Source organism: Lontra canadensis, unplaced genomic scaffold, assembly GCF_010015895.1.
Source record: "Lontra canadensis isolate GAN:19392208 unplaced genomic scaffold, GSC_riverotter_1.0 scaffold14, whole genome shotgun sequence".
Lineage (NCBI taxonomy): Eukaryota > Metazoa > Chordata > Mammalia > Carnivora > Mustelidae > Lontra > Lontra canadensis.
In genome coordinates this window covers 27,635,506-27,662,349 of record NW_022631008.1, presented here as the reverse complement: position 1 = coordinate 27,662,349, position 26,844 = coordinate 27,635,506, and the positions used below count along the sequence as shown (strand labels likewise).

The window sequence follows — 26,844 nt, the reverse complement described above, 5'->3', positions numbered from 1 at the left end:
CAGCTGTCTCCATCTCAGTTGCTTATGTTTGGTTTCTAGTTTCCCTTCCTTGTACCTTTGCTTTTATTGTGATTTTTCACCCAAGTAAATGGGAGACCAGCTAAAGGGGTGGTGAATGGTACTAGTGGGAAATATGCTGCCACATCCCAGTGCAGGCCAGTGTGGCCCGACCTGTCGCTCTTCCAAGTTTGTGCTTCCAGCAGCCAGGATGGCAACTTATGCCTCAGGGCCCTCACTTCCCCACACCCACCTGGGATGGTTTCTGAGGCAGAAGTGCTCACACAGCTGAAATTAAAATTATTTGTTGTCATTTCACCTTCCCTCCTCCTGCCATCCCTCTTTCTACCTGCAAGTGTATGTGTGTCAGAAGGTAATTTGCTTTTGCAGAAGACTACCAGTGCCTTTCCCCCTTTTTGGTAACTAGCTCTCTGAACTCTCCTCGGAAGTCCTGCTGTTATAACCTGAGTGGACGGGTGTTACTTTGCTGAGTGGTGTACAAGGCGATGTGAGCCTATCTGTTGTATCTGTGTTTAATGTGCACCGAGCAGCTAGACTGTGGTCTGTGGCGTTGCTGGAGGGAAGGTGTGTTCAGCTGGACTCATTCTGGATCACAGCAGCCTGTGCCCAGAGTCGGGCATAGAGTCCATCTTTCATGTCCGCTTCCATCCACCACGCGAGGGCATATGTGAAGGAGGACTCTGAGGCCATGTGTGGCACAGCACGAAACAGTGCCGCGATCAGCTGATGGCATCTGCCGTGCTCACAGGAACAGGGTGTGGTGGTCCATGGATTCTCCCTTGGACAGCTCTCTCCTGAGCTGCTTAACGCTGCTGGCACATACAAGATCACAGGCCTAAGGAAATTTTATGTAAATCCGGTTTTCCTTGCATAGTAGCGAGCCCTTTAGTTTTGCCAAAGGACTGAAGAATGGTAGGAGGAGGGGGGCCTTTGGGGCTATAACCCAGACGCCTTGACCACAGTCACAGGATCTTACTGGTCAAAGTGCTTGTCCATCAGTTTCCTAGAAACAGCCCCATGGAGAGAAGCATGGCCATGAGTTCATGGCTCAGGATTTACTCGTCAGAGTAATGCCAAGGTCCCACCTTTGGAATGGCATTATTCCGTGTTTCCCAGTGCCCCACAGATCTCCGCAGGTATATCAGTACATCTCGTCTTCATAATGAACCTAGAGCATTGGCCATAAGTGCCACACCACAGAACTGTGCATAAAAAAGGATGTTTTTATTTTAACTCGAGTGCTTAGAAGTTTGACTCATGGCAGGGAGCCTGAAGTCACGTTGGGTACAGCTCACAGAGCGGCTTCTGACTCTATCGTCAGGAAACGGTTAGTCTGACCACCCCAAGTGGGAGGAAGAAGACCACAAGTTCTTATACAAATATTTTCATTGTGATTAACTTTTAATGTCTTGAGCCTGCATTGACTGATTTATTTCAGTTTCTTTGTCAACGAAGGGAAGAGAGTAAGCCAAGACCTGTCCAGAAACATTTCTTACTCAAAACTGCAAATGTGTGAAGTGGTAACAGAGCTGTCCCTTCTACAAAAGAGAATTCTTTTCTCCAAAATGATTTTGATTGAGTTTTGGGTTTTTGCATCGTAATCGTTTAACAAATATTTATTGAGCTCCTACAGCATGTGGCGCCGTTCTAGACCCTCACGATGCAATGCTAAAACCAAGACAGAAAATAATCCCTGCCCTCGAGGAGCTTACTATCTGTTTCCTTTCATTATTTCATAACTGTATAGATGGTGTTAGTTGTTTATTCCAGTGGTAATACTTTTTCTTGGTGGATTGTAAAAGATGAGTTTTTTTCTTAGTTTGGTTAGATGTAAGGTCCTGCTTCCAGTGGTGTTCTGGTGTGTCATTTTTGTACTGTTTTGTTGAACTTGAAAGAGTAGTTTGTAATGAGAGTTCTCATTGGCTTAGATTCTTTTCTCTATCACAAGGAACACACTTCTAGGGGAGAATTAGCATTTTATACCGATTTTTAAAACTGTGTCCTTCTACCTAGCCTGCCTGTTTTCCTAAGAAAAGCATTGTGAATTGCATATTGGTCACACATATAAGGGAAATAGCTGTTAGATAGTGTTTTGAAGAAATGGATATAGATCTCTTTCTCCTCCATTAATCAGAATTTCTCAACCTTGATGCTATTAACATTTGGGGCTGGTTAATTCTTTGCTGTTGGAGGTTGTCCTGCATTGTACAATGTTTAGCAGTATCCTTGGCCTCTACTGACTAGGTATCAGTAGTGCCTCTTTTCCCTGAGTTGTGGCAACCAAAAGTGTCTCTCGACATTGTCTGTTATGTTCCTTGGTGGGTGTGAGAGGAGTTAAAGTCAGCCCCAGCTGAAAACCGCTGGTGTCGATAATGTGATACTGTGATTCAGTTCTCACAGCTTCTGATTACAGTAGATCAGTGAAATCCCTGAAAAAAAGCACCTGGGACAAGAACTGTCTTCTGTTGGGCCTTTGTGGGAGCTCAAAGCAACTTTCTGCCATAAAGGAGTTAATATAAAATAAGCAAGATACTTCTCAATCCTGTGAAGCAATACCCACAACAAATGATGAAATTCCTTCAATAAATCATGCCTTCGACATAGTTTGCATTTCCTATTGGAAATTGGTTAAAATGGCATTCATCTACCATAAGTTAGAGAGCATATTGGACCCAGTATATTTTAAGTTAATCTTGAATGATTTACACATAAATGTGTTCCAGATTGGGTGATCTCAACTCAGGCAGTGGGCGGCTCGTTTCCAGACATTTCCATTCTCAGGAACTGACATTGAATTCCACAAGTATTTATTGAAATGTGTAATGTAAGAGGACATTAGAGCAGTCTGATGCTGCTTTCATGTCCCTTTTCCCCAGAAAGGGCGTGCTCAGAACAGAGTCTCTGTATCTGATATGACATTCCCCACTTTGGATTGCAAGATACTAAGAGCAACTAGTGCTTTCATTCTTCTTCACGACTATCTGTCCCTTCCATTCCCTTACCAGCTTTGCCCTCCCCAGTGAACACATGTAATTACATATGATGTCATTCATTTCTTATTTGATCCTTTGGTTCCATACGGGCCACTCTTCAGAGTTTTGGAAGGGACATCCATTGCATGTTCTACCTACCCCCATTGACCTGATAGGTATTACAGTCCAAAGTACAATCACTTAACCAAATTAACCTTGTATTTCTGAATCCTCTTTCTTTCTCATATATACCAATAGATTAAAAAAAAAATGTATGGTCAACTGCTGATGTTAGTTGCTGAGAGAAGGGTTGGTCTTGGCTGCAGAGAGAAAGGGTGACAGAGAAACATACTGGGCTAGAGAATTCTCCTTCACTCATCTGATCTTCTGTATTGAGCACCTACCGTGTGCCACGCACTGGCATTATAGCTATGACAAAAGTGGACAGGGCCCTGTTTTCCTGGAACCCACAGTCCACCGGGCCATGAGATAAGTGGGCAAACCATGTTTTAATATGGCAGAATAGGTGCCATGATGGGAGAAATCAAGATGCCAGGGGAGCACTTAGAAAGAGCATCACCCCAGCCTTGGAAGGTGCGTGCGGGGATCAGAGAAGGCTTTGCAGAGGAAGTAGTGTCTTACCTGGAACATGAAGGGTATGTTGCACTTCAGGAAAGAATGTTCCAGGCCACGTTCCAAGGCCTAAAGGAAGGCAGAAAAAATTGAACCTTTAAGTAACTGAGAAGTTCGGCATGTCTGGATAGTAGAGTGTGAGACAGGGAGAGTGAGAAGTAAAACGGAAGCAAATAAGGTTGCTTCCCAGGATTCTGACTTGAGCAAGTCAGTCATTGATGGTGGCATTTCTACAATAAACACAGAAGTAGGTTGGAGGAGGGTGGGGTGACAATGACCTGAGCTTTCAATCCACCACTAACTCTGGAACTTGAGATTGATTTTTTTTTTAATATTTCTGAAAGATGTCAAAAGCTAATGGAAATTTGGAAAGTTAATTAGCAGCTGAAAATGATTTTGTTACTGTAGGCTATCATGACATCCTGCAAATATACCCAGACCTCTTTGTTTCTACCAATTTTATTCTATTTTTTAATTTTTTTAAAGGTGGGGAGAGGCAGAGGGAGAGGGATAGAGAGAATCTTAAGGAAGCTCCACCCCTAGCCCAGAGTCCAACGTGGGGCTCGATCTCACGACCTGAGATCATGACCTAAGCCAAAATCAAGAGTCAGATATTTAACCAACTGAGCCACCCAGGCACCTCTAATTGTATTTTTCATCCAGCAACGATTTCTTAATTTTGATACTTATCATCATCTGACTGCTTAAAATTCACCAGGTGTGTGCCTGAATAATGGGCACCCATGAGAAAAGAATTATGATGAGCTGTTCAGGGGCTATCTTCTGGCTTTTCCAGCACTCCTCCACCCTCTTGCTTGGATTTTTTTTTTTCCCCATAATGGAGGTTTTATTCTAATATTGCATGGACTCACTTTCTAGAGCATATATTATCCTTTTAGATAACTAAAGAAAAGCATAATATGTAGTCTTGTGCTATCTTTAAGCAGGTACATAATGTTTGAGGATTTTAAGGGGTGCAGGCCTCATTTCAGGACATCGCTGCCTAGTGACCATACTCTCTGTGGCTCCTGTCACCCTGAGCACAGGGGGAACGAATGTGATTGTCAAGTTAAGGCCATGAGATCGCTTCTAACCATCAGCCCTAGCCACTGCCTTTCCTCCTGTCCCTTTTAGGCCTGAAAATAGCCAAGGGCGAGCCTTATAAATGATCCCTCTTTCATCCAGCAGCCCCGCAGCTACCGAGCATCAAGTTCACGTGGCTCCCTTTTGTTTTCGGCAGGAATTTAGATAATGGGCTGTGTGCAATGTAAGGATAAAGAAGCAACAAAACTGACGGAGGAGAGGGACGGCAGCCTGACCCAGAGCTCCGGGTACCGCTATGGCACAGACCCCACCCCGCAGCACTACCCCAGCTTCGGCGTGACCTCCATCCCAAACTACAACAACTTCCACGCAGCCGCAGGCCAAGGACTCACCGTCTTCGGGGGTGTGAACTCTTCGTCTCATACCGGGACCTTGCGTACCAGGGGAGGAACGGGTAAGAGTGAAGCTGTTCTGCATTCTTTTGTCAACTGAACATTCCTGTTCCAGGCCGCTCCCTTTGACTACGGATTAAACATTAAGTTTTTCATCAGTCTCCATCTCTCCACTGCCAGATGAAGGGCTCTTAAAACAAAAACAAAAACCGAAACAAACAGGACTTGATGGACTGAGGAAATGCTGGCTTCAGTGGGGCGAGGTGCCCCCAGGTTGCCGCTCTGGGAGGATTCTGCGTGGGTTAGGAGACACACAGCTGGCTCTTAGGTACTCTAGGCCAATCGGTGGTCCCAGCGGTGGCTGGCTGTCTCAGAGTAACTAGCAGCTTTCTCAGAACACTGAGTCCCATCCCAGATCTTTTGAATCAGAAGCTCTGGGACTGGATCTGAGACTGTCATGTTTTGAGTCCTCTAGATATCGGTGCACTTTCCTCCCCTCCCCCAGCTAAGAGCCACTTCGCAGGTGGTAGCACCTTCTCCCTCATTTTCCTAATCGCCAGCCTGCCTGTCACCTTCCAGCCAGTGGGGACATTTGGCGGCATCCGGTTTTGGCCGTTCCTCCTCATTAATGCTCTCTCTGATCTTCCCATCACCTTCCATGGGACGCAGTTTATCAACCCTCAAGTGTATTGTGATCTCTTGTATCTTAAAATCACATTTTATGTATTCTAAGGAATCCTTCTCTCTCTCTTTTTTTTTAAGTTTCCTTCCCTTTCCCACCATGACGCTCTGTTTTACTGCCATGTACATTTGCTGACTTAGCTAATACTTTGTAAAATATCTGGCATACATTCTCAGACATATGTTTCGCAGAATATTTGTAAGTTATCTCATGCATCCTTAGCCTTCCAAATCATCTTCCAGCATGTGAATCATGGTAACTAGATATTTGACATTATTTGTTCCAAAACTGTTTTGTTTATTAGAAAAGTTTAAAGAAATATACGTCAGCCATTATGCTCTTGGCTCATCTGGGAGCAGAAGACTTTTATGAGGACCCCACTGTGCCTTTTTACCTGGGGGGGTTGGCACTACTGAGACATTAGCAGGGTTTTTGTTTTTGTTTTTGTTTTTTGTTTTTCCCCTCTGCATGCCACATGGCGGTATAGTTCTATCCAGGGGACCTGACCCAGAGCTTTAGGCACCACATCATTGTGTTGTAGTGGATCCAACTTTCTCTTTAAAGTAGGCCCTGTGTGAGCTAATGAGTGTTAGCACACTCACTAATCTTTCCTCCCTTCCTGGAAGGCACCTGGAGTAGAGGGAGGAAAGAAAGAAGCATTCTATGGAAGTCTGTCTCTGAGGATGCGGGAGGGGGAAAAGAGCCAAAAATGCACCAGCACACACTTCCTGTGCCTGCTGAGTTCTCGCCAACCAGACTGAGTTCTGCTGATGCGGACATTGACCTTGCTCATTCATTCATGAATGCTGGATCTGAATCCCTGTGTCTGCAGGTATCATTCATAAAGTCACTAGAAAGGGATAATTGCCTTGAACATGGGAGTCTACACTGTAGTCAGGGACAACCTTAGTATAAGAGGCCACCTGGTCCCTTTTAAAATTTGGAAGTTAATACACAGTACTCCCAAATGTTGGCAGATTTCTCTGCCTTGTATTATTTGGCTTTGTTTTATGTGTGTGTCTGTCTCTCCATCACTGTGCTTAGTGCTTTAAGGCCGAGAACAGCGTCTGTGTGCCCCTGTGACCTCCTTTGACTCTCCCCTCCATCCTTAAAAGATCAAAACCCCAGTGAGAACTTACTGGCCGAGCAGGGAGAGAGTGGGAGACTGGAAGTGTCTGTCCTCGTGCGCCTTATCTTCCACACGATGGAGCTTGGGTTTGTTTTCAAATTATGTAACAAAAGGAGTCTGTTAATCGAGTGTTCAATGAGAACAAGCATGACTTTACAGGCTTCCACGTCTTTGTTTTAAGCCAGTTTCTAACCTTTCAAAGAAATTGAAAGTTGCCAAGTGAACCCTGCTACTTTGCACGGTCAGACCTTCTGAATGCCAGTTCTCCCCCAGGAAGTCCCACTTGGGATCGGGTAGAAAAACAAGCCCTGCCTCCTTCTCTGGTCTTCAAATAGTCCCACAGGCACATCTGCTCCCTTGGAAGTACTGACACAGCAAAATGGCGGCTTGGTAAAGCGTGGAATCCATGCCATGCGTTCTTTAGGCCACTAAAGGCACTTCGAAGTGTGCGGAGATCAAAACGAGGAGCCAGAGAGTGAAGAAATGGAATGTATTAGTTAACAACGGCTGCATAACATGTTACTACAAACTTAGCAGCTTTAAGACAAAGCATATTTAGGACCTCACAGTTCCTGGGGGTCAGAAATCCAGGAATGGCTTCTCTGGGAGCCCCATTTCAGAACCTCTCACTGGCTGCAGTTCAGGGGGTGTCGGCTGGGCTGCAGTCACCTCACAGCCCAGCTGAGGAGGATCTGCTGCCAAGCTCGTGTGGTGCTGGCAGGACTCAGTTCCTCGTTGGCTGTTGGCCAGAGGCCACCCTCAGTTCTTTGTCATGTGTGTCTTTCCAACATGGCAGCTTGCTTCATCAAAGCATTCAGGCCACAGTGGCAACACGGAGAGTCGGCTGGGAAGACAGAAGTTGCCATCTTCTGAAGCCTCGTCACTTACGGGACATCCCATCACCTTTGCCATGTCCTCTTGGTTAGAAGCAAATCACTGGGTTCGCCCACACTCACGGGAGGGGGATTACACATGAGCAGGAATGCCAGGAGGTGGGAATCATGGAGGACTGTCTTGGAATTCTACCCACTATATGAAGGAGGTCCTAAGTCAAATGGGCTGCTGGAGATTTCCTGTTGTTGACAGCAGACTTGTGCAGAGCAAGAAGGGCCTCTGTGGGGACTCCACCAGCTGAGAAGACGTAGGTGGGGGGTGTGAAGAGGAATAAGGACTACAGATCACTGCAAGGGTAGGCAGACTTGTGGCAGGAGAGAGGGAGTCCCCAGAGCAACTGCAGATGCCAAGAGCAAGATATCAGTTAGGGTGAGCATTTGTGAGAGGGTCTTCTCAGACCCAGGCCGCAGAAGGAGTCTCCCGTTACAGTCTCCATTACTGTGAGGTCACGGGAGAGAGGGATCTGTTTTACCCTCACCCTAATGTGGGCTCCTGAGAGGAAGGGAATCTGTGTCTTTAACTGCCGCAGGCCTCCGCAGATCTGACCTCTAACACTGCTCTTGGTTGTGGACATGATATTAATATCTGTCTCTTCCCAAGGACTCGTTCAGAGATCGCACAGTGCTTCCCCTGCAAAGGGCGAGGCATGACTTCAGCCCTGCCACCCTAGTTTCATGTTAATTACATCATCGCACCATGTTATCACTGCTGATTAGACGAAGATTGTGAGAATGAGATTTCAGTGAACGATGTCATTTCTTGGCATTAATTTCCCCTTGTGTAATAATCTCTCCCCTTTTGGTTCTCAGGAGTGACCCTGTTTGTAGCCCTTTATGATTATGAAGCACGGACGGAAGATGACCTGAGTTTTCACAAAGGAGAGAAATTCCAAATACTGAACAGCTCGTAAGTTCGGAGAGGGACAGGGAAGTGTGCATGTCTTTCAGATTGAGAAAGGATACTTGTGTTCCCAGTCTGTGCCTTTTTAGTTTCTGAAATGCTAAAAGAACACTTGCTGAATTCAGTAACGGGTAACAACTGAACTTGAGACATGAAGAGTTGACGAGCCAGTGCAATATTTTACAGGGCTGGTGTCCAAGGAGCTTTTTGGAAGACACCACAGTCTCAGAGTTGAGGCTTTTGGTTTACAGGTTGGAAAAGTTCCGGTTTCGCCCCTTGTAGATCTGTGTTTTCCGATGATTGGCACAAAGCTTGGCTATCCACACCACCGTCTCTCTGCCTTGACATGGGTTGTTTGGGGTTTTTTTGTATTTTGCAAAATGCACTATCTGAGCCCTCACTCACAGCCGGCAACAAGTTCCTTCTGTTTTCAAAACTGCTAAATACTCTGATTGGTGAGGCTCTGGAGGCGTTGCCCCATAGTGAAAATTCGCAAGTGACTGAAATCTTTGTGAGAGGGAAGGAGAAGTGATTTCGCCCACTTGCGAATGACTACAATGTGTGCGTTTTAAATGTGACCCGTAGGAACAACAGTTAAACAGGCAATGGGGACATTCTAAGGGTAAGAATCACTCACTGTAATTCTACACTTAAGACCTATAGAAGAGTAAACATGGTATATATGATATTATATATAGGGAAACATATCTCCCTGTAGGTTTTAAATATTGCCTCTATTAGGTTAAGGCAGTATGCCTGTCCAGGAACTTCTGGCCTCAAAGAAAATGGTGGTGGGAGCTCCTAGCTGGTGCAGTCTGTAGACCATATAACACTTGATCTTGAAGCTGTGAGTTCGAGCCCCACATTGAGTGTAGAGTTTACTTTAAAAAAGAAAAAAAGAGGGTAGCTAGCTCAATCAGTTAGGCATCTAACTCTTGATTTGGGCTCAGGTCATGATCTCAAGGTCGTAAGATGGAGCCCCATGTGGGGCTCTGTGCTGGGCATGGAACCTGCTCAAGTTTCTCTCTCTCTTTCTGCCCTCCCCCCCCCCCCCCCAAAAAAAAAAAAAAAAAAGAAAAGAAGAAGAAAATGGTGATGTCCCCATCAGCAGTCAGGCCTCTTACCCTGTAGCTCAAGTTTTCCTTGTGAGCACTCCCCAGGGACTGGGAAGGCATGCCACCCCAGGGCTGGGGGCCTACCAGGAAGTCCTATGCCACCAGCTCCACTTGCTGTGTTCTCCATTCCCTGAGCAAACTGCGATGGCAGAAGGACCGGTCAAAGCCTGGCTCTTCAGCTTTCCTGAGAGCTCCAGCAAGAGGAGAGGGGAGCAAGGGGAGCGAGACGGCGCCCCAGAGCATCCCTGTCCTGGGAAAGACAAGTGGTCATTGTAACAGGGAACTCCCTCGGGCCAGAAAGCTGCTTCCTTGGAAAGCCCACCCTTTCCTGGGATGCCCCCAACTCTTAGAATATACCACCTTTCAAGGACAGGTGCTGGGTTCCTCCCACAAGAGGTCACCCTTCTGGATCTCGGAAAACAGTGTCTACATAGTAGCCACGGGGTTGCTCGGGTTTTTTTACTTATTATTGTCATCATTAATGGGTATGGGTGGGGGGTTTTTTTGAACTTTTTAAATACATGCAGAAAACTGCATGTGTCAGAAGCATGCATGGTGGTGGTCACGCAACAAATTGGGCTTAGTGCTGCCTAACTTTACACTTGAAAGTGGTTGAGGGGCGCCTGGGTGGCTCAGTGGGTTAAAGCCTCTGCCTTCCGCTCAGGTCATGATCCCAGGGTCCTGGGATCGAGCCCCACATGGGGCTCTCTGCTCAGCAGGGAGCCTGCTTCCTCCTCTCTCTCTCTGCCTGCCTCTCTGCCTACTTGTGATCTCTGTCAAATAAATAAATAAAAATCTTTAAAAAAAAAAAAAAGAAAGTGGTTGAAATGGTAAATTTTGCTATGCGTGTTTTACCACAATGTTTTCAAAGTGTACAGTTTGCTGTATTTGCACAAACTGAGTATCCCGTGCAACCAGCACCCAGATCAAGAAGAACGTGACCTGCCCCCAACAAAGCCCCCACAGCCACAGAGATTTTTTTTTTTTTAATAGGAAACAGCTGCCATTTACTACAGCTCCTCTGTGCCGGCTGTTTACTCAGTTGCAAGTGTCCTCATGCAGGCAGTTGTCTGCGATGTGCCTCACAGTCATGGTTCGACATACAAGGAGCCAGAGGCTGGAGTTAGGGAGCTGCCTGGGTGCCCAGAGGAGCCAGCAGGGGGCAGAGCCACGGGTGAGGTGTGGGAGTGGCACCCTGAGGACTGTGTCAGGTTTGGTCTCAGAAAGACCCAGAGGACCAACCCCCAAACTCCAGCCCAGAGAAGACTGAACCTTTCAAGATACATGAAAGTTTAGGTCGGCTGGGACATGGGAGAGAGGGGAATTGGGCTTTGATCTCTTCTGATCTATGATTCCTTATTGTTATTTTGATTCTCAGATGAATGCTTCTCCTCTGAGTCTACCTGCTTTGAATTCTGAAATACCCTCCACTTCCCCTCCCCGTACTATATAATTTTCTCTCAGTCCCAAAGCTGGTTAGAACTTCTAACCAACTTCAGAAAGGTGAGAACTAGGGAGGTGTAGGAAGTACCACCCAGCTCTTCCTCTGCTGGTTTGTACACACTGCAAGGCGATCTGATGTGTGGATCGCCTTGCAGTGTGGACAAACCAGCAGAGGATCCACACATCAGATCCTGGGACCCTTGGAAAGCCAGTCCTTGCCAAAGTCAAATTTGTGACTTCTTCCTTTGTTGATCTGGATAGGATCGACAATGGCATCCAGTTGAAATTTTGAAGAAACATTCCAGGAAGATCCAGTCTATCTCAATCTGTGTTTTATGATTTACATGAATGGCCTTTCGTGTTTTACAGGCTTTGAGGCTCTGGCCTTGTTCTCTTATCAGAAAATATTACGAAGTTTTTTTTTTTTTCCCTTATTTAATGTTCTTCCTTCTTGCCAGTGAAATTCCTCATCTTACATGCCATTTAAATGCCCTTTTCCAGGGTTATGGGGGAAAAAAAGGTTTTTACAACAAATACAGTATCTTGAAGTAAAGGGTAATAACAGGGAAGAGTAAATCATGAAGGACAAACAAAGCAATAATAGAGAACCAGATGGCAAGCGCCTCCTTCCCCCTCCCCCAGTCCCTCCCAGCCCCTGGCTCTCCTCCACTGGGGGGAGAGGAATGGCACTCTGTTCTCCCTGGGGCAGCTGCCACACCTCCTAGTACTTGTGTCCTCCCACTCCTTACCCCATCCAGAGGCAGAAAGAGAAGGCAGCAGGGCTGGCCTTTGTGTTTTCAAGTATGGCAGGACCCGGGTGGTATATGTGCGTGCTTGTGCCCAGAGCCAGTGGCACGGCCGCCCGGCATGGGGTGAGGGTTCTTCAGGGACCTGTTACAAGTACTCGGTGTATTGCACTTGCACATCAATAAACTTGAACCCATTTTACAGACTACTTAAATGCATCTATTTTATTCCCTATTTTCACATTTCGTGACTTGGTGATTTACCACCTAATAATAAACATGTTACACAGAGTGGAATAGTGCCTATGGTAGTGACTCCTTTAAAGTTCTTTCCATCTTGTTAAGGAGAAATCCCGGATTAGCGGGTCCCATCTATGCATTTGATAACGTTGTTATGGATATGCTCTCTTATGTAAGATGACAGTAACCAAATTGAGAAAGAATATAGCATTTATAATAAAAACACTCAACAGCTCAATGGAACAGGCTCTCTTCTGTGTGCAGATGCCACTTCCTGGCTGTCTCAGGGGCCAACAAAACCAATGAGTGATTTAGGGGATTGAGAACGGGCTCTTTTAGTAAGTCTTTAAATTAGAGAAATAGGGGAAGCTATTATAAAAACTTAAAAGTTATTCTAAATGAGAGCCTTAAATCATATTTTTGAGTCAAAGCAAGATAAAGTTAAAGAAAAGCTCACCAATGCTGAATTAATGAAATATCTGAACTGTAAGAACAGGTTTTTTTTAAGTGCATTTTTAATAATGTTAATTTTCACAATAATTTAAGAAGTAATAAGTCACATAGTAAAGATTCTGTTTTCCTAAATCAAGGTGAATGATTTGTGAAAGAATATTTGTGGATGAATTGAACTTCCAGTGCATTGAAAGGATGATTTATTCATTTACTCAAAAGATTTTTTTGATAGATGTTTTGAGTCTGTACCAGCCTTTTTGGCACAACCTGTGAGGCTTACTACATAATACATTGTTTCCTTATCACCTCATATTGCCTTTGATGGAAAAAGTGACCCTAGATGGCCTCAAAAAAAAAAAGAATTTTCTCTTTCTCATGAGTAACTGAAAACCTTTGTGAGATTAATGGAGTCACTTAAGAGAAAATCATGAATTCCTGATACATGACTTTAGAATGAGCTGATAGTTGGATTCTAATCTGTGCTAAACTATTTAGGTGCTAATTTCAAAATGAGATGTTAGTGCTGGATTTGAAATGGAAATTGTAGTTGACCCTTGAGCAATGGGAGGGTTGGGGCACCAGCTCCCCCACAATGTGCCGTGGTCAAAAATCTGCATATAACCTTGACTCCCCAAAAACTTCTAATAGTCTATTGATGACTAGAAGACTTACCGATAGAGTCAATTAACACATATTTCATATATGTATGATATATACTGTGTTCTTAGAATAAAGTGAGCTAGAGAAAAGAAATGTTATTAAGAAAATCATAAGGAAGAGAGTACATTTACTACACTGTTTTTATTGGGAAAGATCTGCGTATAAGTGGACCCATGCAGCTCAGACCTGTGCTGTTCAAGGGTCAAGCATAGTTGATTAATCCCGAATCATCTGACCGGGCGTCTTGGTGGCTAGGCTGTTAAGCCTCTGCCTTCAACTCAGGTCATGATCTCAGGGTCCTGGGATCAAACCCCGCATCTACCTCTCTGCTCTGCAGGAAGCCAGCTTCTCCCTCTCCCACTCCCCCTGCTTGTGTTCCCTCTCTGGCTATCTCTCTCTCTCTCTCTCTCTGTCAAAAAAAGAAAAAAAAAAGAAAGAAAAAGAAAGAAAGAGAAAGGAAGAGAAATCCCAGATCATCTGAGTAAGACGGGTTGTCCAGCCCCTGCAAAATGTATAGGCTTCCTGCCTCAGGTGACATTTCCACGTACCCAACATTGATACTAGATAGTCTTCTTAATTTAAATCAATTAGAGCTAACTTGATGGAGGTTGCAATTAAAGATAACCTGCTGCTGAAAGCTCTTAATTTTTTACTATTTTGGAGCATTTCCTGGGTGTGGGGTTTGGGAGGTGGAGTAAGGGAAAGAGAAAGGAGAAGGTCGGGGAGATGGTAGGTATTGTTAATTTTTTATGATGAAATGTCTCCATCTGGTGGAACTTTAGAGTAGTAAACATTGTCACCAGCTTGAAGCCTCCAAAGCCATTTCTTAGCACATGTTCAAAGAAAAAAATTAATTTCCACATGTGTTCCTAGATGGTATACTTATCAATTGCATGTATTTCTTTTAAAGGAAACAGAAATGAAACCAGTATAAACTGTTCAACGGTTAACAGTTTTACTTTCATGATTTGAGGCCAAAAGCCAGAGGAATCCAATAGGGGAGCAGCACAGTACACCACACGATCAGTAAAGACCCAGATCCTAAGTCGAGTGGTGTGTCCACAGGGGTTCATACACACGTATGTTCCTCCGTGCCTGTCAGTCATTTCCTGAGACAAATCTGGACATAAACTAAAGTTTTCTTAGCAAAGGACTTCCCAGGTATGAGAACTTATCTCCTTGTTTTGGTTGATTTGTTTGTTTAAATTTGTCTAATAGGGTGAAAAAAGGAAAGACTGAAAAATGAATTAAAACATAAGTTTTTAGGGGCATCTGGGTGGTGCTGTCAGTTAAGTGCCTCAGGTCCTGATCTCAGGGCTGTGGTATGGAGCCCCGCATCGCAGAGCCTGCTTAAGATTCTCTCTCTCCCTCTCCCTCTGTCCCTCCACCTTCTAAAATAAATAAATAAATCTTTAAAAAGCCAAAAGACATACGTTTTTAAAAGCCTTTGCCAGCACCCTGTTTTCTCATGGGCTGATTTGTGTCACTTGTGCCACCAAGCACTGGCCCACAACCACACCCAGAGCATGTGCAGGCTTGTCACCACTTGCCTGTTACTTTATTAAATCCTGTCTGAGTTGTTGCTCATCAGTCTCCTCGCTCAGAGAGTCAGTCTTCGGAGAATGGGGCTCTCGAGTAAAGCGCATGTTAATACAGAGGCTGGTTGTTCTCTACCTGATCCCATCAGCCTGAGGACGATCTTGACCGGGGCTAAAAGCTAACACATTTTCTTCACTAGCTGAGGGCTTTGACACAGAGTCCGGCCACAAAATGATGTTTAAAAAAAATAAAAGGGTAGGGTTTTCTCTTGCTGCCTCCAAGGACCAAAAGAGGAAGGAGAACAGGCCCTGAGCCCCTGCTGAGGAGCCACCAGACAGGTCTTGGTATGCCCAAGAGAAGCGGCCTCCCCTCCTCCCCTGCCCTCGCACCCCTGGCCGCAGGCGGGAGCCGGGTTCTGTGGACTCCGCTGGGCTGTGGACAAGGCAGGGCTGCAGCCCCACATATGTGTGTGGGGAGAGTCACACACTCTGCCCCTTCTCTCCGTCACACGTCCATTGCCGTGAATCCAACACGTGAACTCTAACCGTTGAACTGACCCGTTGGTTCTAAGCTGAGAGTGGTGTTACAAGCCCCCCTTTCACGTCCTTCTGCCCGCAGACCTGAGAGCCCTCCCTCCCCATCCCGACTGAGACAGGCTGTTGCCTGGAGCACTGGGTCTTACAGAGTGGGGAGACTCAGAACCTCAAGTGCCTGGCCGGTTTGTGTCCTCCCCCCACCCCTGCACACTTGTACACACACAGCTAGACCCTTCCTCTCCTATGCACCAGACTCAGATCTGTAGTCAGTGGAATAACCTCAGGTTGAAGGCTTCTGAACCAGGCCTACCCTGTTGGCCTCGTCGTTCTACCCATTGTCTTGAAAGCAAGCAAGGCAGGTATGAGGGGTACACTTTCATTCCTTCCTGGGCCTCCTAGCAGGCTTCCTATCTGAGATGATGGGCAGATGAGCTGTTTTCTTTCCTGATATATCTATTAATGGCTAACAAAATAACACTAGAGCCAGCAAGCAGTTTGCATCTGTCCAGCAGTACCAGAAGATGCTACTTACCTCAGGATGTGAGTTGAAATAGAGACTTAGCTAAATTAGTAGAGTTAGTGCATGCTTTGTTTTTCCTTCTAGCTTTGCTGAGATATAATTGGCACATAACATTGTATAGGTCGTGATGAGTTGTGTACAACATGACGGGTTGTACGATATGTATGGTGTACCGTGTACAGTGTGGTGGGTTGATACATGTATATATTGTGAATATTTACCACAATAACACATCCTTCACCTCATATAACTACCATTCTGTTTTTGTTACAGGATTTTTCTGAAGTAGCCTGAGGTTGGGTTCCCTTCCCCTCTGTCCAAGTTGGGGACACTTATCAAGCCAAATGCCCCTCCACCCCAAGAGAGCTATCTCATGTCCAGGGCCCGACGTTGTTAATTTGCAAATTAAATAAGAAATGAGAGACAGCACCGGAGTCAAGTGACAGTCAGCTCAGACTGTAGCCCTGTGACCCTTACAAAAGGCTATGTTGGAGTGTGGAGAAATCAGGCAGTGGAATGACTAGGAGATGGTCTTATACTCTTACGGCGTTGAGTCTGTAACTGTAGGACACTGAAATGGTCAACACATTCACTTCCTTTTCTCTTTGTTCTCTGCAGGGAAGGAGACTGGTGGGAAGCCCGCTCCTTGACAACCGGAGAGACTGGTTACATTCCCAGCAATTACGTGGCTCCCGTTGACTCTATCCAGGCAGAAGAGTATGTTTTGTTTGTTGTTTTCACTCAACTACTTGCTTTTAAAAGTTAGCTGTCACAATAAAATGCCATTAACTTTGTGCAGGAGGGAAAAGAAATTCGCTAGAGTGATTTCAGGGCTGAGAGGATATGCCGTGTTTTCCCAGGCCTTGTGCTGTGGTTTTTGCCATATCTATGTAACACTTGTACTATTACTAACTTACTATTTTTCCTTACACCTGTTTTTTAAAAACATACTTAATTTGAAAGGGATCGTTATCAGAACCCTAATGAAAACCCAATATTAGGGGCGCCTGGATGGCTCAGTGGGTTGGGCCTCTGCCTTCGGCTCGGGTCATGGTCTCAGGGTCCTGGGATTGAGCCCCGCATCGGGCTCTCTGCTTAGTGGGGAGCCTGCTTCCTCCTCTCTCTCTGCCTGCCTCTCTGCCTGCTTGTGATCTCTGTGTCAATTGAATAGGTAAAATCTTTAAAAAGAAAAAAAAAACAATATTACTTGCCATAGATAGAAACTAACCAGGAAAACACGATGAAGTTCTGGCCAGAGCATATGTTGTTACTGTGAGCACAAGGTTTGAAGCCTATAGTCTGCTGAAAAAAAATGAGAGCGAGGGTGGGAAAAAGAATGGGAGTGGGGAGGGGAAGAGAAAGGCGGGGAGGGGGGTCAAGGGGGCAAGTAATTATTAAAGATCAGCATGAGATTTTCTTTCTTCATGTAATCGGAAATATTAAGGGGATACTGAAGGTACTAGAAGTATCTCACATACTCCCACAGCTCAGGGAAATCCTCTGATGGTGCATTTCAGATGCTCCTTTCCTTTGAATTGGGGTCTTGGTTGGTTTCTTTGATAGTAAATTGTGACTAGCTGTTAGCTGGACCAAGAAATTTCACTGGTACCAGTTTGGGGAGATGGTCCGTAGGCTGAGGAGATTCTAGGAGGGACAGCCATTGTTCCTTTTCCTGACCTGTGGAGGACTCCTGGCCACTTCCAAAAGGGAGAACTCTCAGAGTGGCTTGTGTGAGGACCCTCTTTTTTGAACTGAGGGAAAGAAAACTGGCCCAGGACTCCCAAACCTGGGGATCTCTCCTCCTCCCTGATGCCCTGGGGATCTGTCTCTTCTGGGAGTCTTGCCTTACCAGTAAGGGAGTCAAGAAAGTCAGACACGAGGCCACCTTTGGCTCTGGTACTGCATTTTGCACTGGGGGTGAGACTGCACACCCCAGCCAAACCCCCAGCTGGTTCACCGTCTTGCCTTTAATTCCTTTATATTCGCTCTAAGACAGTTGCTTTTGTTCCTCACTCCCAAATACTCAGTGCTTCTGCGCTCATTTTTTTCCTTCTAGGGAGTGTGTTTTATCATCAGAAAATAAAGGAATTTGTATCGAATTTTTATTTTAGGGCACGTTTGCAAACATCTTTGTGTTCGTTCAGAATAAAAGGTACCACTAAATGTGGCATTTTGATTTAACTGGGAACCTACCAACTCTATATTTACGTTATATACGTGTGTAATGTAATATATTTTTTAAATACTTTGTTTTTAAAGAATAAATTAGCATTCTAAGGAGATAACGCGTATGGTTTTACATAGGCAATTAATTACCATTATCTGAAAATGCTCTTGTTTTAGTTCCATCCATTGTTCTAACAGCTCTTTTTTCAGCACTGTTCGCGTTCGTGCTGCATTTTCATTGGGCGGCTGATGCAAACCCAGAAAGTCATTTTTCATAAATAATTGTTGTGATTCTCTTTCCACCGTCTAGTGCTAAGTTAGGATCATTACCCAGTCCAGTGCCTTTAAAAGTCACTGAGGAGCCCGCTTGCCTCGTGTCTTTTCTCATCTTCAGTGAGGCTCTTTCATTCATAAAAGAATTTGACAGGGAACACATAATAGCTGTGTTCAAGTATAATGAATTAAAATTTCATTTTAGAAACTGGATCCTTTCACAGTCGAATATTCTAAAATTGTTTCTAGGCACAGATGCCAGCAGGGCGCTCCTGACTTCCTCCTCGGGTTCTCACAGCACCTGCTGCTGCTGCTTCAGCACCCCGTGCGGAGACGTTAGCCAAGGGCGGGGCCACAGTTAGGGCTGCAGGGTGGGAGGGAAGAGAAGAGATAAGCAGCCGAGGTTGTGAGCTGACTGGAGGTGCTGCCTTCTCACATGGCACCAGAGTGTCGTCTCAGGGAGGGTAGGAAGCGTCTGCAACGCCAGTCATTTGTTAGGGACGCGCTCGTTGACTGTTCACAGGGACCCATCCCTGCAGCTGTGCCGAGCACGCATGCGCAGATCCCCACCCACCTGCGGGCAGAGCCTTTCATTTACCCAAGTCCTCACACCTGCTGGCCAGGAAGAGCATGAAAGCAGGCATCCAAGGGCAGCAGTCATCTCAAATTAGGGGTCGTCTTGACAATTTTTTTCAAAGCTGCTATAGGTACAAAGTTACTGAAAATATCGGGTCTTTGTTCTTTATCCGTTCTGACTTTTTTTTAATGCTTGATTAATGATCTTATCTAGACGAAGGCTGCGTTTCATTATTTCCCAGGGGTTGTAATTATGCTCCGAAATCCCAGGGTCTTGGAGGTGTGCGTGGGAAGGGTCTCCTGCAGTTGCCGTTTCAAAACAAGGTCTTGGATTTCTCCTTTTGTGAATGCAGGGGGCAGTGTTAACACAAACCAGTTCTTGTCACTCTGGAAGGGAAGGGAAATCAGCCACGATTCGAAACTGATTTTTTTTTTTCTTTAAAGAGTGAAAGAGATGGATTAGGGATGGATGGAATCAGGAGCAGACTGAAAGGGAGCGAGATGAGGCTAGGAAGACATGTAGAGGGAAAGGCTGCGGATGTGATCGGAGGTGAGGAGGAGTGCTATTGCATTTTTGTAAATGAGCCTTACAAAACGCTTCCTTCCCTTGATCTCATTTAAAGGTGGTACTTTGGAAAACTTGGCCGAAAAGATGCTGAGCGACAGCTTTTGTCCTTTGGAAACCCGAGAGGTACCTTTCTTATCCGTGAAAGTGAAACCACCAAAGGTAAGATAAGGAGTTGAAGAACTTGGTTGTCATTCAAATCTGTGGATTAGTCAGAGGGGATGAAAGGCTTATCTCTAATGTACAAGGGTTTTTAAATGGCACATATCCTCCCTGCCTTGTGAACGGAGTCCTATTTTCAGTTTTCCCTCCAGGCTCTAGAACTGCAGACAGCTAAAAGGCCTGCAGAGGCTCAGAATCAAGCCCTTCGTCCGGAAACAGAGGCCAGGCAGCTTCACTCCTGCAGGCACACAGGATCATAGAATTTGCAGCAGGTCTTTAGAATTACGATTTTCTTCAACTCTTAGTTTCTCAGGCACCAATCCTACAGGTTGTTCTTGCATTCCTTTTGTTTTTTCAAAACTGACTGCTTTCCTCCAGCCGCCGGCCTTTTATTATTTAACCACACGTTAGAGCCCAGGAGAGAAGCTGGGCCAAGGGAAAGCAGGAGCAGTGGCCTTCCAGCTTGATCTACCAGACGTGGGGGTCTGCTCCTGAGACAGGGCTGTGAGAAGGAACTGGAGGCTTCCTTTTAGAGCCACAGTCCTTACACCTGTTTAACTCACACTGCCTCTGCGACACTCCATGGACAAGGATGATGAGGAAAGCCACCCCTGCTGGCTGGGCTTTGTTGCTCTTCTCTTCATCTCCCCCCTCCCCAGGGGAGTTGGGGCTGTACCCTATTAGGCAACACGAGGGTACTAAAGAGAGTGTTGTAGGAAAAGCCCAGGTGGGCTTTCATTCTCAAGGATAAAATCACTGAATTGCTGCTATCTCCTGACACTTGTAATAAAGAGGTGTTTTCTTCCGCTGAGTGGAAGTGTGTGTGTGCACCTGTGTGTGCGCGTGTACACATGCGTGCGCGCGTGTGTGTCCTCTTCATAATTGGTGATCAGAATCCTCAAGTAAACGAGACCCAGAAGACAAACGAGCTCGCAAAATGATTGGAGCTGCTGATGCTATGTGCGTTTTTACCAGGTGCCTATTCACTGTCAATCCGAGACTGGGACGACATGAAAGGAGACCACGTCAAACATTATAAAATTCGCAAACTTGACAATGGTGGATACTATATTACCACCCGGGCCCAGTTTGAAACACTTCAGCAGCTTGTACAACATTACTCAGGTAACCCTAATTCTAACTAACTAGTAACCCCTGGTACCCTGGAGGGGATGGGTAGGCGAGGGAGGGGGTGTGTGTTGGGGGGGATGGGTACAAGCATATACGAAGTCAGCAGTGACAGTTCGCCAGCCGCACAAGGTGGGGCGCCGCTGAATAGGTTCTACCAGTGTTGTTATTAGTTCCATATGTATACGTTTGTCAAAAGACTAACATTTTAGTTCCCAAGGACAAAGCAGTAAGTTAAATTATAAAAGCCTTCGTCTTTTCCTGTTCCCCTGGAGTCTGGAATCGGAAACTGTGACAGGAGAGGGAACAGTGTCTGGGAGGGAACTCACAGGGGTCTCCTGTCGGGGGTCCCCCAGTTCACACTCAGCACTCACAGGAGTGGCTGCACATGCTTTTCATTCCCATGACCAGAGGAATTTTGCAATCCACTTATCATGTTCTGTTTCTCCACCAGTGCTGCTGTTTCCTAACGAGATACTGTAGACTGTGTGACCCACACACGTAGCTCGGTTACAGCTCTTGTATGAAACTTAGGAACAGTCAGTAGAGCAGTCGCTGTCCTGACCCCCAATGTCACTGCTAGTGTGTTGTTCCTAGAGATGTACACTCACTAGGTGTTTAGGTGTGCAGTCTGTACATTTTAGTAGAGGATGTGGTCTTACACATAAGTATCAAAATGACCACTTCTGTTCCAAGATTAGCAAAAGCCTCCCACTATGTAACATACACAGGTGGTTTTTTATATAGATACATATGTACAGATATAGAGCTATGTCCCCTTAAACCCAGTAGTGTTTTTGTGATGTGTATGTGTGTGTATCTGTATATATACACTCATATATGCATATACACATAGACACATTTTATATTGTTCTTCAAGACACTAATAACACCACAAAATAGTGCACGACTTGATCTCAACTATTGCTCTGTGCACATTCATTTTAAAAAATGTGTGTGTCATTTTTTAGCACCAAGAAAAGCAATCTTTTGAAAATGACAATAAGAAACACCTCTCAGTTGATCCTGGGCACTAATGAAAAAGTGAAAAAATTAACAACACTTGGAGTTACTCGTTGATTAGGACATTGGGTAGCTTTAGTTTATGTGGGTTCTAATGAAACATGTAGTAGAAATGAAGCAGAATATCTCCTCGAGCTTAAACAACATACTCAAAATGCCTGCATGTGTAAGGATTTTTTCAGATGCTGAAATCTATTTCATTACAGCCAGACATCAGCAGGATCCCCAGGGTTTGGATCATTTGAAAATATTGTGTTGGAAAGGGCACCTTAATAACATCATAAAGCTGGAAGGAGAGAAGGGATATGAAGAGCAGTAGACGTTTTTTAATCTCAAAAAAAATCCATCTCAAGTTAGATTTGTTTTTATATTGGCTTTTCCTCTTCCCTCTTTCCCTCTCCCACACAATAAAGTGTCTTTGAAATACTGACACATAAATAATTTCCTGCCTAAACATCTCAGAACCTGATCCTACCACAAAGAAAGGAGTAAAAAGTAACTTAGAGCTGGTTCCCAGAGAAAAGACAACAACCCTACATATGATTTCCCTGGGTCTGAGGGGCCTCCAGGGGGGTGTGGGGCTCTGTCCACCTCACAAGCCAGGCTCTCTACAGCCTTTGTCACTGCCCTGATTCCTCGTGCTTTGTTACCTTCCCTTACCTGACAAGATGTTTCATTTGGCATTCAAGCAATTTCTCCCCCTCACCACTGCCAGATTCTAAAAGGTATATTCTTTAAAAAAAAGAAGAAGAAGAAGAAGGAGAAGAAGAAAGAAAGAGAGAAAGAAAAGAAAGAAGAAAATTCCAAATAACCCATAAGTGATAATTGTTTTCCTTTGTCTTTTTCGTAGGAAATAGAGTGCTTTCACATCCTTGAGTTTCTGCAGATTTCAGTTTCCTTTCTTTCTGTTTTGAAACCAGATTTCTAAATTATATATTAGAGATTGTTATAAAGATTTGTTTTAATGGGAAATATCAAAGAAGCAAGAGTATCTGATTGGTAGAATAGAGTCAGTTAAAAAGCCAGAGAAATCCTAGAGAAATGTGACCTCTTTCTTCCCCTGCCAGGTATAATCTTTAGTCTTACTAGTTTATAATAGTCTAACATTCTATGGAAAGATCCTGTACCAAAGTTACAATTTTAAGTATATTCATAGCAAAGAAGGTCCCTAAGCCCTTGACATACAGAGGGAGGGGACAGTCGTGCTGATGTTCTGTAGTCCAGATGTACCCTTTGAAATCAGCGGAAGTATTTTCAGGATTCCAGAGACATGATATTAGCATACTGGGCAGAAAACATTTTTCTTCCTTAGTGAGTATAGAAACCAAAACAGCCGTACCTGTACCTGTATATGTGCGTAGCCTATATTATACCCGGAGGCACAGAGCAGTCCACACCTAAAATGTCCTCTGTCCTACCTCCAGTGAACATGTTTCAATGTCTGGTGTCTAATCTTCCAAGATGTGTGCAGTTCTCTGCTGACGTAGCGCTGTTTTGAGCAACGCCGTGCGCTCGCTGGGTTTGTGTAATTCTAAGTGTTGTTTCACGTGTTCTGCTTTTCTCTCCCTCTCCTGCTGCTGTCCCCGCTCCATCAGAGAGAGCCGCGGGTCTCTGCTGCCGCCTAGTAGTTCCCTGTCACAAAGGGATGCCAAGGCTTACCGATCTGTCTGTCAAAACCAAAGATGTCTGGGAAATCCCACGAGAATCCCTACAGTTGATCAAGAGACTGGGAAATGGGCAGTTTGGGGAAGTATGGATGGGTATGCTGAGACTCAATTATTCTATTACTAGCTCTCTTGTTTGGGAAGTCCCAAACATCCAAGATGGAAGGTGAAAAATGAAGACTTTATGGCCTGGAAAAAGGTTTAAATTACTAATAGTGGGGAATTATGCCTTTGATTTGAATTTCAAAATTCCGGAATTTCCAAAAGAGAGATAGCCGTCAAGATTGGCAGATGGCTCAAATTATGCTATGATATGAGTTTTGACTCATAAGCCAGAAAATAGTATAAGGCATGTTCCAGCCTGCACAAATGCCTTGCCTTTCATTTTCAAGTGCAATTGTTTGCCCAGTGCACTGTCACCCCACAGGGCAAGTCACCTTCCATCTTTCCTAGTGCATGCATAATTATGGATTATAAGGACTGTGTTTTCTTTATTAATTCCCTTTCCTTTAGAGAAAGCTGATGGTTTATGTTTTAACTTAACTGGGATTGCATCGAGTTGTACCCCACAAACTTCTGGATTGGCTAAAGATGCTTGGGAAGTTGCACGTGATTCATTGTTTCTGGAGAAGAAGCTGGGTCAGGGGTGTTTCGCTGAAGTGTGGCTTGGTAAGGCAGAGGGCACATTTCATTTTGGATGCATCTCAAAGCCAATTTAAAAGACCGTTTGGGGCAAAAACATCCACACAGTCGTTGGGACCAAGACATTTAACCTGGCTAGCTAGATAGGCACAGGACATTCAGATCTTGAGAATGTGGCAAAACCGCTGCACTTTTCTGTCCTTCTTCATATAGTTAATGAAGGCAGGCACACACAGAACAAGAAACCAGTACAATAAGAGTCCATTGTTTCCTCTTCCTAAGACCTGGGAAGGTAAGATACTACAGACAGTTACTATAGGAAAGACCATGGGCTTTTTTGCTCAGTAGGCCTGGGTTTGAATCCTTACTAACTGATTAACCATGAGCAAGGGGCCAATTTAACCTCTTTGTGCCTTTGTTCCCTCATCTGTAAAATTGGAATGATACCTACTTTTTAAGATTGAGGATTACACGGGACAATGCACTTAGAGTCCCCGTGTATAGGAGATGCTCAGTAGACACTCCTACTTCCCCTTAATTTGGTTGTCATGTCGTTGATCAGGCTGACTGCACAGGGACCCTCCCACTGCTTTCATAACACCCTTTGGGCCCTGTTGCAGCTTTGCTTAAAGAAAATCCATAAATTTGGTCCCACCCAAACACACTTGTCAGTGAGACAGATGTTGGTGCTTATGGAATCCTCCTTCTTTCTTTCTTAGATTCAATTAAAAACAAAATTTTTTTTAAAATGTTGCTAAAAAAAAAAAAATACAGGTAGGTACCTGTTGCCACATGTACCTGTCAGTGGTGGTCCGCATTAAAAGGTTTAACACAGTGAAAGCACTTGGAACAAAGCCTGACAAGGACCAAGTGTTTATATAGATGTAGATACAGCAGTGAGGTTGGAGATGGACGCTCAGACTTACACGTTTGTGTGTGTACACATAAGATACTGTATAATAAGTGTGTATAAATATCTTTATATGGCCTTCCTCTCCCTCATCCGCCCAGTTTGTAATTGAAGTTGTAGATGCCAAGGATTTTAATTCAATCAATTATGCAGTCAGGAAGAATCAGACGTTATACAAAAATTTATTATCAAACTTTATAATTAACAACTTTAAATCAGTATGCCATACTATTAAGAATCTGTTTCCCACTGAACATAAAACATCAAGTTATGCTAGTTCAGGATCATGAAGGAGTGCCAGTGAGACTAACTGTGTTGTTATTAGAGAAGAAAATCTCTATTTAAAATTTTGGGATGCTAACAGCACTCAAATAAGAAAGACCACTGACAGATTGTCAGATTTTCCATTTATAGTTAGTGGTCAGATGTTTTATAAGATTTGAATGAACTCTTCTTTAAGCCACTGTTCTTTCATAACTTAGATTCTTGTAGGTTGCATGCTGTAATTATATGAACCATGTCTCGAACAGGGTGACAAAAGTTCACTGAATTTTTTAATTCTGAAGTCAATTATATTCAATATAAAAATTTTAATTTAAACCACTTTTCTAAATAGAAAAGGTGTACTCTAACTTCACAGATCTTTCTGTTTCCCTTAGAGATATAAGTCAAAGTCCTAGAGCTAATAGTGGAATACACATTGAACTTGCATTTTTTCTTTTTTTTTTTTTTTTCTTACATTTGGGGCTGAAAGAGATTCAAAAGATAATCCAGTTCCATTCCTATGTTTTACAGATGAGGCAACCAATGATCATAAACCAGGCCTGTCTCTGTACCTACCTGATTTTAACATGTTATGCCTAAATATTTCTGTTCCCTCTTAGCTGCTGTTTGATTTTTCCACTCTAAACTGATAGAAGCTATTGTTCTTGTGGCAGACCATCAGTAAACCTGAGGAATTTTCCTTACCTGGTTGAAGTATGGGGCAAGTAGACTGCGAGCTTCTTGCCAATGCTTATCAGCATACTTGTAATCTTACTTCTGTATCAGCTGTTCAAGGACTCAGTCAAGTAGCCCATTTACTGAAAACAGTTAAAGTCTGGAGGTAATCTCCAGACATCCTCAATGTGTTGCCATGGTTTTTTTTTTTTTTTTAATGGCACACTTCATAACATGGAACTTAATCTAGTTTCTTCCACGCTCCCTCTACTACCTAAGGGATAGCTATGGGATGGCTGGGCCTGTTCTAACCTTTAGACATTCGTCTTTGTAAAGAAGTGTCCAGAGCTTTTGGTACCAATTTGTAGTCAAATGGGTGATTACGGAACAGGAAAGTGGCATGTATCAAAATAAGAAAAAAGTTGCAAGAATTATAAACCTTAATATAGCCATAAGGAAACACATTTTTCCTGTTGAAATATTTGACAGAGTCCTTACATTTGATTGTCCTCATTCAACAAAAAAAGATACTAAGTTCTTCTAAGTTAAACTCTAACTTTATGCAAGTAGCTATTGATTTAAAATCTTTTTTTTTCCCCCCATCAAAAGAGGATCTTGGATTTAACTTAATATTGTGGGATGTGTGCAGGTACCTGGAACGGAAACACAAAAGTAGCCATAAAGACACTTAAACCAGGCACAATGTCCCCAGAGTCATTCCTTGAGGAGGCACAGATCATGAAGAAGTTGAAACACGACAAGCTGGTCCAGCTCTACGCCGTGGTGTCTGAGGAGCCTATCTACATTGTCACCGAGTACATGAACAAAGGTTAGGCCCCACCTCACAGCTGACCCACAGAGGTTGTTCTGGGGAGGGCAG

General features: G+C 44.3%; 1 protein-coding gene across 9 annotated transcripts in view; it reads left to right on the top strand.

Annotated features, from left to right (window-relative positions):
• FYN (FYN proto-oncogene, Src family tyrosine kinase) overlaps nucleotides 1-26,844 on the top strand; it is a 210,536-nt gene that overhangs the window by 148,600 nt on the left and 35,092 nt on the right. For 7 of the 9 annotated variants that reach the window (XM_032858340.1, XM_032858336.1, XM_032858337.1 and 4 more), the window contains 7 exons: nucleotides 4,864-5,121; nucleotides 8,574-8,670; nucleotides 16,535-16,633; nucleotides 19,555-19,658; nucleotides 20,634-20,783; nucleotides 23,405-23,569; nucleotides 26,614-26,793. In XM_032858340.1, coding sequence (XP_032714231.1) covers nucleotides 4,875-5,121; nucleotides 8,574-8,670; nucleotides 16,535-16,633; nucleotides 19,555-19,658; nucleotides 20,634-20,783; nucleotides 23,405-23,569; nucleotides 26,614-26,793 — 1,042 coding nt within the window. In that variant the 5' untranslated portion in view covers nucleotides 4,864-4,874. Of the gene's footprint in view, nucleotides 1-4,863; nucleotides 5,122-8,573; nucleotides 8,671-16,534; nucleotides 16,634-19,554; nucleotides 19,659-20,633; nucleotides 20,784-23,404; nucleotides 23,570-23,986; nucleotides 24,143-26,613; nucleotides 26,794-26,844 lie in introns of all 9 variants that reach the window. The other 2 variants (XM_032858344.1, XM_032858345.1) reach the window with 2 other exon arrangements.